Genomic DNA, 14,206 nt, shown 5'->3' with positions numbered 1-14,206 from the left:
AGAGAGAGAGAGAGATGTGAGAAAACATAACGATGGTGGAGGAGTTGGGTGAGGAGGAGGCGGCTTTCGTTCCTTGGGACGCTTTATCCTGCTTGGCATTGACCTTGAAATTGTGTCGCCCTATTGTTCCCTCCGCTGACTGCACAACCTCCATTGCCGGGGTTTACCTAGCGAAGCGACGGACCGCCAACCATCCGTGCCCAGTGTGCGGGAAGCACTACGTCAACGAGGGTAGCCTTAGGAAGCATCTAGCCTGCCATCCTGAGACCAGTCAACTTAGCACAAGCCTCAGGATGTGGCCGTGCTCGGTGTGCCAAGCCGTCTTCACTCATGAGAGCGGTAAGTATTTAGCCCACGTAAACGTGAATCGATGGGCCGATCGGGTCCCAACAGTAGCTCGGAGTTCGAAGTAAACACAGTTGAAAGTAAACACGATTCATTTTCATTCTATGCTATAAACTTATGATTTTCATTCTGTGGAGTATAACTTACGTTTATAACAAGTGACAGTTATCGTCCATATACGCGCGACCATATGATTATCTTTCTATACTGTGACCATGCTCGTTTTCCTCTGGTGTTAAGGTCTCCTGAGCCACATGGAGCACATGAGGATGGACCCGAAACATCAATTCGCGGCGCAGTACGTGTTAAGCCGCGCGGCCGCTGAGAGGCGGGAAAGGGAGATTCTCGCGAGTTCAAGTTTAGGTATAACAGATAGACATATTTCTCTAATTGTCAAGGAATTAAGTGGCGTCGAAATCGTCGCATAGAAAGTACGACACTGCACGACGCCAATAACTGAACGGTATTCTAATATAACGTCCTTACGCTGTACAGGAGCAGGTTTAGGCGTGTTGGGAGGAAGTCAATCTGGAGGACCGCAAAATTTGCAACAACCACCAATGTGCCCGTCACCGTCGGCCCATTCGGATAGCAGTAGCGGCAACGGAAGACTGTCGTCGGCCGGTAGTGAACCTGGTACGCTACGATACTTGTTCTACGTCTACTCGAACGTCTATCAAGTATCTAGATATAATAGATATAATATTGTCGCATTTGCCCGAGCACAGTTTGTAATCTCGCCGTTATTCACCTTTTTTTCTCTGATTTCGTTAATGACATAACTGTTGTGAAGTATCATTAGTGAATTTATTGTAGTACACGTAAGTTAGAATATATATGAATATATATGCTTGAGTCGAAATAAAATATTTACGAATTTCTGGTCTGAGTAATAATTCTCTCATGTAAACGGCGCTCACTACGGTCTACTCTTATGGGCGGTTTCCACTTTGGGATGTCGCCTTTTTAACGCTTTAGCGTGCCAATTTATATATCGACGCGGAATGATATATGCTACCTAGTTAGAATAGTAAAATGTGGGTGAAAACCCCTGTCCGTTCATCGACCTGTACATACTGACGAGAGCAGATTTTTGCGCAGGCACCGGTCTTCTGAATAACAACAACAATAATAACAACAATAATATGGCATCGCCGGGACCGAGTGGCAACAAGCTCAGCGAGATACTCCGAACGGGAAGTCAACCGGGTTCGGCACAGCAATATCACGATGAGATGCAGTCGCAGCAACAACGCATGGCTGTCATGGCCGCTGTGTCAGCGGGTAAGAGAGACTAAATAAATAATGTCATTATATTATATATATATATATATATATATATATATATATAAAACCATGTACCAACGAGTTATGCTGATCTAGCGAATTGATCACACAATATACATACACAAGTATACATATATAAGACGCATGAATCTTCGAGAAGTGCGTTATCATTTATCAGTACGAAATTACACTAGAAGAGAAAGCCGATAGCTTCGTTCCAATTATTACAGATAAAACTAATTTACAATGTTGTTTCTTCACTCACAACATTGCATTCGCGTTGCCTGCTTTTCTCATGTCTTCGATGAGAACTCGAGCGAGCAATTATAAACACGTTCGACATGACTGTATTTGTTGCCAAAGGAAAAAACATTTCCACGTTGCAGAAACGCGTTGCACGATTATGTGTGATACTATATGTGATATTACCGCAAGTTAATTTAGTAAAATTTATCGCGCACGTAGTGCACGTTTCTTTCACGGAGAACTACGAGTAACTCGTCGAGAAACTTGCTGAAGAAACGATAACAGGAAAAACAAATATCGGAATTCCTTACCATCATTCCTCTCTTCTCTTCCCACGATTAAAGTTGACACGAGATAGCGTTTGCGAGCAATCTCCTTGACACATGTTCCACAGATCGTGATTCAATCATGATGCTCCAAGATTCTGAAATACATCGTATGAGATATTATTTTAAATTTAACATTACAAAAAGAGATGTTTGTTAAATATATACCTTGCAATTTATTGCTATTTAAAAAGGATTAGAAAAGCTATATATATTGATATATTACTTATAGACTTTAAATTACTTTCGATGGTAAGCGAGATGTGAAAGCGATATTTCTGTTAGGATTGCAAAATTCCGTATCGCCTAATCTCTCGCCGGTCGACATGGCATCGCTGGCGGCGGCTATGAGAATGGGCAATAACGGTGATATGAGCGGAGGTACTCAAGGATCGACGGGACCCCAACAACAGGGAGTGCAAACGAGTGGACCGGAGCAAGCTCTGAGAATGCATCAGGCGGAAGCATTGCTCCGTTCCCAAGCCGAAGCTGCCCTACGACTTGCGGTAAAAAAGATAGCCAATTCTTCTATTATCAAAGTTAAAAAAAGTATAATTTTACAATCTCCATTTTGAATATTGAAAGTGTTATAAAGAAATGAAGATTGAGAAAATAACTCAAGTTATATTCTTTCGCAAAGAAGTAAAGATAAAAACAAATAATAAAAATCTGACTTTAATGGAAGTAAATCAATAAAGTGTAGTGCCTATAAAAGTCAACACAAGATGTTCAAGTATATTGATTTCATTTTATTCAATTAAGATTCATAAACGTTTCGATAAAAAAAAGCAAAAGTGAAGATAGCTCAAACAGAACTTCTCAGTTCTTTTCCACCTTTCAACTTTTTCTTACATCTTTGCGCAGGTATCTCAAGCGGCGGCAGCCGCGGCGAGTTCCGCGGTGGGCGGCGACGTAAGGCATCATTTGGGACAGCATAACGGAGGTAGCACCTCCGGTATGCCGGGACACCATACGAATCAACAAATGTCCCAACAAGATACTCTAACGCCGGATCTCGGTAAGTTATACAAAAATCCGGCGACACGCTGTTGTATTATAGCGTTCGAGTCTAACTCCTCGAGACTTTTTTTGAGCTTCAATCTGCGATGAAAACTTCTAACAAATCGTCGACATTTGACATCTTTCAGGAGAAGCGCTACGGTTACAAGAGCAGCGATTAGAGCAGGCCCTCAGGCTTCATGGCGGCGATCCGCGCGCCCTGAGTTTCACTCTAGCTCAACACGTCGTCAACCAGCAAAGCAATCAGCAACCATGAAAATTCAGTTACTACTGAGACGAGTGGACCCCTTGGGCGCCGGATCAGACGACCCTGCAGCAGAACGAGCGCATGAATCAGCAACACTCGCAATTGACGGAGCGCTCGACACCGTTGCACGATCAGCAACAGCAGCAACAGCAGGGACCGTCTACTATCGGTCATCACCAACAGCAGCAGCAACAGCAGCAGCCTGAAGACCGTGGCGTCAAGAGAAAAGCCGACGAGATGATCGGTAACTCCGAAAACGCGTAAGAGCGACTACGTTCGTTACGATCGACATGACGAAACGTCATTGTCATCGTTGACGTAATTCGCTCCTGCGCCCAAGTGCGGTCGCCAGAATTTCACTCACTGTCTCAGCAGTAAGAAAACGGAAACAAACGAAAGGACTTTGTGAGAAAGAATGTATACTTCGGTGTCTTCCTACTCGGATAGAACCGATATCAGGCCGGACCTCAACCGGAAATTAATCGAGGGTATCATCCTCGGTTGACGAACTCTCCGGATGGGGCCGTGCCAGACGACGGGAGGAGAGTGAGAATACGTACGTGTATAGCAAAACCGTTGCACGGCACGAGACGGTTAAAATCGCAGTGGCGACGGTCGTCTTTCGCGATTCCCCGCGCGCTTCCTGCGCGGTTCCGCGTCGTTCCTACATCGTTCCTGAATGAAGGATCTGTCGAACGGAATTCGCGACAGTGTTCTCACGTTGTCTTCGTATTTCGTTAGGATTCTCAGGACACGTCGCCACTGCCGTACCACCGCCTCGACTTCCGAAACGTGCCATAATAACTAACGAGAAGTTGCTTAAAAAAACAACAATAAGTCATCTCGGTTATCCTATTTTAGGATAATCCTGGGTGCGCTCTGAGGTACTATGATCTTTTAGTACAAGAGCCGATTAAGCGGTACGTGACGGTACCGAGGGTCCAACGGGCGATCCTTGACCGTCTCATGCTGGCCAGGCTCAACAAACCTAAACTATATATAAATATTATACATAGATACGTCTAACTCCACCGAACCGCGCTTAAAAGGTTCCACCCCCTTAAATCCCCTAATCGTAAAAGGTCCCGTAATGCTTAAAAAGCGAATCGCACACCAATAACACCCACGTACACAGGCTCATCATAACGTGTGCATCGCGTGGTCGCGACGAACGTTTCACCACCGGCGAGTGGTGCCGTATTGTCGCGTTGTACGGTTGTTAATTATATACGTACCGAAATCCCCTTCCCCGTGTGTGTGTGACAGACGGACGCGACGCGACGCAATCCGTACGAACATTTTCTCACTTGCGATCAACGTTTCGCGCGACGACAAAGCGACGTTGACATTTCGCGCACGAGAAAGGAACGTCGTCGGACGTAACGCGTCGGCACAGATACGTACGCACACACACGAGCATACACACGTAAATACATTACACATACATTACACATATGTACACATGTACAATACATATATTACAAAACTCATCAGCAGCACACTTTTAAGGTAAAGATATAAATGCGCGCAACTTGTGCTCGTCGGTAGCACGAAAACTATTAGCTCATAAGCGAACAAACAAAATATAGTTATTACAAACAGTTATATTATATATATTATATATACATACAGAGTATGAAGAGTATGACAGACAAAAAAAAACCGGGCGAAACCCATTCACACTTACACGTTTAACTGAAGGTGCGGTAAGCGTGAAAGAGCGAGCATTTTTCGTGAGCAAAGCACGCGACGAAGAAGAGAGAAATAAAAAACTAAATGCTAAATATTATATATATTATATATATAAATATTATAAATAATGAATATAGGGTCTATGAGACTAGGATAGTTAGGCGAAAGGGAAATACGAGTGAATGCGGAGCGCGCGCCCGCGTAGGTTTTACGTGATCCCAAGTATTGTCGATGTAAGAATGCGACAGCACAGAAGCAGAGGTGAACATGTGCAAAAGCGAGAAAGGGAGAGAGAGTAAGAGAGGGAGAAAAAGAATATGTGAATGATTTTTACGAATGGACGACCTTGGGATCGACGTAGACATACGGGCGCGCCGTTGAGCGAATGATTTGATCGAGTAAACGTGAATGCTTCGTGAGCATCAAGGAGGAGCGAATGAGAAGACGAGAGTGAGATTTTAGAATGGCATGCTTCAGGTAATCTGAGGTCCTGTGATCGTTATAAGCGAAATATTTTTTTATTTCCGGGTAATATAATCTGAAACGCGTAAAACTCTTGCGTCGTTTTGAACTTTTACTTGCAATATACCGTTACGTTCTCGCAATACTTAGGATGAAGAAGAATAAGAAGACGAATAGGAAATAAAGAAGGTGGATGAACAAAAACAAAAGAACAAAAAGAAAAAGATAATACGAAAATGAGGATGACGAGGGAGAGGAAGAATATAAAGAAAAGTCCATAGGTTTGATCGTGGAGCGAACCGAACCCCTTACCCTCTTGAAATTCCCTTTTTCACGAAGTTCCATCAATTCGAATCTCCAAAGTTGACCAAATTTTTCGTCGTCTTGTCCATCTCTCCGAATTTTTGACTTAAACTTTTGGATCATTCGCACTTTCGATGGTGTTATCTTTCGATGAAACCAGACGAGATGAAACGAGACTTTTTCTCTGGTGAATATTTTTTTTAGAATTCTTAATATAATTTCTCAGAATTTTAAAATTTTTCAGAATTTCTATTTAATGAAATATTTTCAGATTTGTAAAATTTTTCATTCTATAATTTCTGAAAATAAAAATCTTAAAAAATTCAAGATATTTTTTCAGAAATTTTCATAAATTTATATGACAAATTCTTAAAATCATGAGATATCAGAATTTTGTTCACCAGGGCTGTAAAAAACATCAAAGAGAATCATGTTTGTGACATTTCATTGGAAATAAGTTTCTCGAAGCACGAAAATGAAAATTTCTAAAGGAAAGTAAAAACCGGAGGTTTAGAAAGGCGATTGAAAAAAGCAATAAAGAAAAAAAGTTAAAGCATTGAAAAGTCAATTCGATAAGCATTTGTCTATGACAAAATTAGATTTCTTCGTTTATTGGAATGGCAATCGCGGATTGATATAACGCAGAATTAAATGACGTACTGAATTTGTTCACATCATTGGACATTAACATCGATCGCGTTACTGTTATCGTTGTTTCCTTTTGGAGACTCGACGAGACTCTTGACCTATTTTTGAAAATCATCCCCCTTTGATCCTCGCTTTTCATCCAAAAGTTTCCCCTTCATCTTTCCAAAATGTAGAAATTTCTTTCTAAATTCTGTTAAAAAAAAGTACGCCTACGAGTATAACAAAATCTTTTCTCTCGCTAGGAAATTATATTTTCTATAAACTATGAGAAATTATAAACAGTAACAAAAAGCTTCCCTTTCATGACGTATATACTTCCTTCTCATCTTTCATGTCCATTTGTTCGCCAATTACGAAAATAACCTAACGTCGTCATCTTCGTTGAACGTAAAAGACACGCGCCGAGAAGCCGCCGAATAGCCAGGCTTTTTGACCATCTGGGACGAGAGATGAAAAGATCACTAAAGGATTCATCGTCAAAGCTACATTTAACGATTGCACTCGTCTCGCGATCGGAACTCGATCGGATGCGTCTGGCATATTTCTTTTCGAAAAATTTTCTAAAATTCGCTCTTTCCTTAAAAAACGTTCCTATCACCATCGGGATCAATTTTTTTGCAAATCGTGAATTCGGAAAATTTGAAAAATTTAAACTGAACTTGTCATTTTTTTGCGAATAAGAGAAGAATAAGCGGAGCACTTCGAGTTCCAGCGATCGCGACCGCGGGTCGATTCATTGATCGTTATTATTAAAGTTTTTGCGTTACAGGGCGTTTTTTCCTCGGATTAAGTAGTATGTAAATACACCTTGATATCACAAGCATAAACTGAGAATTTACTGATAAACTTAAACGAACGTACATAATGCGAAATAGGGTTAGTTTCTATGTAAATACCTAAAGCTGGACGAGTGCATACACCTCGTTCACGCAACCAACGATAATCGTTTCTTATCGAACCAGAGCTTCTGTTCGTTGTCGGCGCGTGCCCACGACGATTGGCGATCGCTTCCGCCGCCCTGACCTCGCCACCACCCTAAAGGGTGGACTTTACATCCCCGAGGAAGGATCGCGTGCGGGAGCGTTTGCTGTCTCTCGGGCATCACCGATCGAGAAATTTTTTTTTTCACGACACTAAACACTTACACACCAACACTTACACTACACGGCATTGCGATGGATTGTACAGCGATAGGAAAACATCTAAAACACAATCGTCGCACATTTCGACGCCCACCCAACATCTTAGGGATCGATTTATCAGAAAATTTCCATCGATAAAACATCATGTATTGTTTTTTGGTTAATAAAAGAAATCGCGAACAATGAAACATATAATAAATAGATATGATAAAAAAGTTTATAGCGCTTCTGGTGCAAAAGATGCGAGCGTGCTGCATAAAATTAAGAATGAAAGAAATGTGAGAAAATCTGGAAGAGAGCGGATGCAAAATTGATAGAAATTTGAAAGTCTGTTTAAAGTAAAAAGGAATATCAGTCAATATTGATGAGTTTGAGAATGGACGATGGAGCGAATGAATAGAATTTAGTTAGGCGAAGCTGTTAGCACGTGTCGCGCGGCTGAAGCGCGAAGTAAATTCTCGTTTGAAAATTCGCGAGTTATCTAACGATTTTCAAGTGAATCGTAATTTCATTTCACGGTCCTTAATCGAGCGTCGAGAGATATCAAGAACGGTGCACGAAACAGGTAGTAAAGAGCGCAAAAGAGCGAAATAAGAAACGGAAGGATGGAAAGGTCAGAGCGGTTACTAGTTACCATCAATCACCATCACAAAAAAAAATTAATAAAACAACAATGACAACAATACAAAACACTACCATCACTACCACGTCGAGATCCTTCATGATAATCGCGATCATGAAACGATTGACAGACGACTGTTTTCGACCGGTGCATCCTGCCGTGCGCCGAGGGTTGCTTTTTTTAATTAGTAAAGCGACAAGCGTAATAATCGGCGGGATGGTTTCCAACCTTCCCCCCGATTGCAATGAAATAACACATCTTCGCGAAGGAAAAATTCCCGAGGCGCCGGCCCGTGCCCCGCGAACGTGTACCATAATTTTAAATTTAAACGAAAGGTAATGCAAAAAAACACACACAAGCGCGTTAAACAATAGATCTAGTAGTGTATGTTCTGTAATCAACTGAGAAGTAAGCGAGGATAAAGATAAAGAAAAGTAATAATAAAAAAATGCGGATCACACCGCGAAAAAAAGCACAAAAAAAATAATTTACAAATATATTGATTTACATATGCCCGTAACTCGTAAGAGGGCCGGTGGCGCAAACGCGCCCGTGTGAGATTTTCGGGCCCTACGACGACGTAGGAGGAGAGGAGACGGCGGGATATACACAGGCGTCCGCGAGCCGCGATACAAGATGCTCGCGGTAAAGCGGAAGCGGATAAAGCGCGGAAGACCGTGAAAAATCTAAAGAGACGGTTGGGTCGTTCGTCTTCGTCGCGAGAGATGCGGCGAGCCGCATAAAGACGACGAGGAAGAAAGCGGCTGTGAGCAGCGACGAGGTACAAAAGGAGATGGAGGCTCACAAGCGCCTAACGATGGGAGAATCCGGAGAGGAAAGCCCCGAGGCGTCACGGACGACCCGAAGACACATAAGCGCCCGACCGTAGTCCATTCGTGGAAACACGACTAGCAAGTAGTCGAAAAGAGGCCCACAATAAATGGTAATAATAATGATAATAAAATATATATATATATATATATATACAGAAAGGTATACATATATATATATATATATATATATATATATATATATAAATAATGAAGAAAATCCACAGCGCGACGTCGCCTGCAAAATCGGCCCTACCATAATCTTAATCTCTTTCATGTAAATTTGCTAAATGTTTAAATAATCTAAAAAGTGCCATAGCCCGGATGCGCTGGTGCATACTCCCAGCGCATACACACTTACAAATACGACTCGACCTTCACGAATCAAACGAAAAATCCGCGGATACGCGCGCGCGAACGCGCTCGCGGCCGCGGTAGAATTGGTATTCTCGCCAAGGAACAAATACAGTGTAACAACAGTGACAGAAACCAACGCAAACAGGACACCCCCCCCACAAGACGAGCGCGTACCACGCGTTCCCAAACGACACACAAGTTAAAGCGAAGTTGCCCTGGTCCACGAGCGTGCAACCCCGCGCGCTCAAACAGTTTTCAATACATGAGCACGCGTGCATGCGTGCGTGCGTGCGCGCGTGTTCACCCACATAATACACAGTACAAGTATACAGTTTTTACACTCCTTATATACACTTTAAGCACACTTGTCTACACTTAATTACACACGCTACGGATATGTAAAGCCAATTAATTTTGTAAATTGCCTAAAAAAGAATTTTTGAAAAGATATGATTCGGCCCCATGATAACATTATATTTTTACGCGTGTCATGCAGAAAACGCCGATCCATCTAAGAAAAGTCTCCGGCTTTATTCTCGCGAGAAAAAAAAAAGTCTGCTTTTTAGATGGAGACGCGTCTTCTCGGGCACCGTTGGAAAACATTGTCGATTTTTCACGGTAATTTCAGAAGAAAGAGCAAAATTCGTGGATGATAACAGCACACGCGTTTGTGCTGGTAGTGCTACGTAATATGTATAAACGCAGCAAAATTTCGCGGCCTTTGGCATACGTTTGGATGCAGTACCGATGATGAACGGTGCGTGCATACTCGCGTGAGACACGCGCGAGTGCGCACGCCCAAAACACGTCCCGGACTTGACACAAGAGTACCCGGATGTGACGTGTGGGCGGCCTCTTCGTCGGGCTAAGTCCCGACAACGGACAGGTGGCGAGGTGCCAGAGAATTTTGTCAATGAGAGTCGATGGCAAGAAAGAGAGTAAGAGAAAGATTTAAAGAAATGCGACGAAGTGGCAAATGAAGTCTAAAACGAAATTCAAAGCCCTTTGATCGAGAGAGATAGAAAGACAGCGAGAGAGAGAGAAAGTAAGGCACCTTGGATACCACCGAGAGACCCATGTTCCACAAGATGCAATCACGAAAAGTGTAATAATCACATAAAGAACACATAACTAAGAGGAATGTGGCAGCGGCAATTGCATAAGGGCCGTTGTTCGAGTGCGGCTTTACAAGCAAAAACCGTTGGTTTGTTTTTGATCGGGTTTTAATTTTTTAATGAAATAATCTCACGACGCGCGAATATATATCACGTACGATCGCGCGCGCGCACGTGCGCCTGGCGCAAGGATTTTGCAGTGCAGCTGAGATTGTGCGGCAATATTTGTTGGGGGCAACGGCACGACGTACGACGTATGTGCATATTATTCGCGGCAGTGTGTATCGTAAGTGCGCAGCATATGATAAAACCGACAGTCTAGCAGTGCGAGCGCCTCGGCGGCATTCGCGTCTTCACGCGGTGACCCTGACCGAGCCTCCGTGATTAAAAACCGGAATAAGTTGTTTAAATGTCCACTATATAAATGAAAGAGCCATAGTTGTTAAGGCGGTGGGTTCCGTCGTTCGGCGAGTCGATTCGACCTCACATCGCACACGCGTTCGTCCTGGCCCCAGAGAGAGAACTTCGAAAGAGATGATGGCGGCGAGTCAACGGGGAAAACGCGCGAGAGACAGATATGGAGATTTCAACGACCGCGAAAAACATTTGGCAAACCGGTAAAATTCTGAGGTTCCTGGCAGATCGAAACAATCGAGGTAGCCGAGAAAATCCGATTTGGAAATTTGGCGTCTAAATACGACGTTCGGCAATCAAAATTCAATTAACTCTAATCCATATTCTTGATACTTTTAACATTAAACATCAGACTCTCTATCTGATTCTTATCTCTAAAAGTGGCATTCAGTGCCAAGGAAAGGAATATAAGAATCAGATGTCATGTTTGACGTTGGATGTGTAACAAAAATGTGGATGTTTATCTCGGCTATCAAGCGGATGGGAAAGAAAAAGTAGGAAAACACCGGGAATGGAGAGCATCCAGAGACTCTAAACCTTATGATCGATCGAAGTCGTGAAGAAGTAGCGACTGCCATGATCCCCAAACAATCCACACAATTGATAACGGTCGACGGCGACGAGCGTACGGACCCATCGCGCTGTCTTGTCATGGACAGATCATATAAACGTGACGTGTTCGATCGTATTCGATCGGCTCGATCATACCGTGTGGTCTTCCCGTGGCGAGGCGATACTCTTTTCAAAATATTCTTCATACTTCCGTTCAGGAGAATGTGTTTCTTTTAACCTGAACCCAATCAACCCCCCGCATGCGTGTCCGAGGTGAAAGGCCAAGTCCGTTTATTTGACATTAAATCGAAAAAAAAAGGAAAGAAATCGCGTAAAAGACACACGAAATTAGAGACTTATGAAAAAGTTGCGAATTTATCATATAATTGTGAATCGGCATAAAAAAAAAGACAGAACACGAGAATGTGTGAGATGACCAGTATATTGTCCGCTGAGTGGGTGCCTTCGTCAGGGTTTTCCGTTACAGTAAACAGACAGTTCTCAAGTATAACTCACAATTAGTAGTGCTATAGTAGGACAGTAATCACAGTGTACCGCAGTTAAACAGTTAAATAAGTAAGTATACGGGAAGCACGTGGTCTTTTTCAGTGTCTGCAGAATCTCGTCGTACACCATCTACCGTTAATCGGCTAGTGGCACGACCGGAAGTATACCGGATTCATTTCGTGCGCAACTTCCTATCAAAACCTCACCCGTCCCGATCCACCGTTTGGCTAAACATTTCCCTCAAACGACTTCTAACTCGATTTTTTTGGCCGTTGAACGACCGGTACAAAAAGAAATTCGATCATACTATCGAGATAAAATCTATCTTAAAAGCAAAATTCCAAAAAAAAATCTCCCAACCTTACCAAACCGGTCGCTCGCAACCTTTCCTTTCACAATTCAATCGACATTTAACAAATAAATATGATAATAAGTGTACTAAGTGTCTGTAGTTTAGCCAACGTGTACGTTGTATACTCTGAGATAGGCGCGAGAGAGTGAGCTGACGAAGATAGAACACAAAGTGAGAGAAATAGCCGGAGAAAGAAGGAGAGAGATAGACGATTGCACGGTGGAGCCATATTTAACTAACTGATAACAATTAATTAATTACAGTAATCATTCAAGATGACTTAATTAACAGTTAACCGTACCGCATACACACATGAATAATTATTAATTACACGTACTCCAGTATATAAGTAAGGGCCGAGCGGTAGCGCCGCGCGTACCGCGCGCACCGCCTCTATCCAATAAAGAAATCGCGAAGGCACTCACTACGGAGATCAACGAGCAGGGACTTTGGGACTCGGATACGGATCGGAGGGTACCTGAACACGCGAGCCGGGATTCCAGATCGAAATTATCCGCCGAGTAATCAACGTGAAAAAAAAGAAAGAAAAAGAAAACGATCAAGTCCGACAACTCTGGAAAGCCTGTCCGGCTCTTCCGGTGATCGGAAGACGATCAGCTGTTCGATTTCAGGATTGTTTCAACTCGCTCGACAAGATCGTAACTGCATTCGGGCAACGCGTGTTCAGGTGTCCCGCACCCCCTTTACTTTATTGGTCTTTCAAGTGCAACGTTGAGTTACTTCACTTACAGCGTTGTTTTTCTACACAATACAAAATACCCCACCACCCGTCCCCACCGGCGAACCAATCCACCTCATCACGCTCCCGCAGGAACAAAGCCATCCCCTTCACCCACCGCCCCAACCACTCATCCCCCATGTACAATGTTGTCTCACGTCCGTTCGCGATAAACTTGGTTACGAGTTCAGTGGTAGTCGCGCTCCGTTCTTCATTAGAAAAAAAATTAAAAGCTATCATGATTAAAAATCGGAATAAGCAAATCTTTTTATTTTTAATAAAAAAGAATTTTGGAGTTCTTATGGAGAAATCACTGATTTATTTCTACAACCTCTATAATCATTTCTCAAAATTTTAATAAAATTCTTTACGAAAGTGATCCAACTGATGCTATTCCGACGGTTCATCTCGATAATAGAACGGAACGCAATTCAATCTCGACTCCGAAAAAAGCGAACGTTAAGTTTCAGAATTCAGACTTTTACGTAAAGTTAGTTACCGAGTAATACAGCGCAAGTTATCGTTAATTTTCGACGCGCAGCCTCGTTGCGACGAAGGCGATTCTAAAAGTGTGCAAATCATCTGCACGATCTTCTCGTGCTGAAGAGCGCGACGAGGATGCGCGTGCAGGTTTAATGGTATCGATTGAGTTTGGTCGAAGTCCCCTTTTGGGCAAACACACCGACGCACTTCCGGTCCCGCCGGCCAGCATCGTTCGACAGAAAAAAAAGGAGAAAAGAAAGGGGGGAGGGGGGGAAAAATAATCTCGAGCCTCCGAGAAGATCGCAATAGAGAGGAAGCGATCCTCCGTTCGAAATTCAATTCTAGTCAAAAGAGGGTACAAAGCCGAGACGGGTGTCAACTCGGACAGGCGAAATCGGTACTTATTTAATGCGAGGAGAAAGAAAGGAGGAGACAGAAGGAGGGAGAAGGGGGGGGGAGAGAGAGAGAGAGAGAGAGAGAGAGAGAGAGAGAGAGAGAGAGAGAGAGAGGAGGAGGA

The 14,206-nt window shown here is 43.1% G+C and overlaps 1 protein-coding gene across 1 annotated transcript in view; it reads left to right on the top strand.

The window, feature by feature from the left end:
- The window catches only part of LOC105627514 (Krueppel homolog 1), a 79,302-nt gene extending 75,822 nt beyond the window's left edge, over positions 1–3,480 (top strand). The window contains exons 7-13 of the mRNA XM_012208794.1: positions 127–339; positions 586–708; positions 841–981; positions 1,435–1,629; positions 2,490–2,710; positions 3,069–3,222; positions 3,353–3,480. Coding sequence (XP_012064184.1) covers positions 127–339; positions 586–708; positions 841–981; positions 1,435–1,629; positions 2,490–2,710; positions 3,069–3,222; positions 3,353–3,480 — 1,175 coding nt within the window. The remainder of the gene's footprint in view (positions 1–126; positions 340–585; positions 709–840; positions 982–1,434; positions 1,630–2,489; positions 2,711–3,068; positions 3,223–3,352) is intronic.
- Positions 3,481–14,206: the final 10,726 nt, after the last annotated feature.

The sequence above is a fragment of the Atta cephalotes genome (genome assembly GCF_000143395.1).
Source record: "Atta cephalotes unplaced genomic scaffold scaffold00009, whole genome shotgun sequence".
Lineage (NCBI taxonomy): Eukaryota > Metazoa > Arthropoda > Insecta > Hymenoptera > Formicidae > Atta > Atta cephalotes.
The sequence above is the reverse complement of the archived record's forward strand: the minus strand, read 5'-3'. Positions and strand labels throughout refer to the sequence as shown.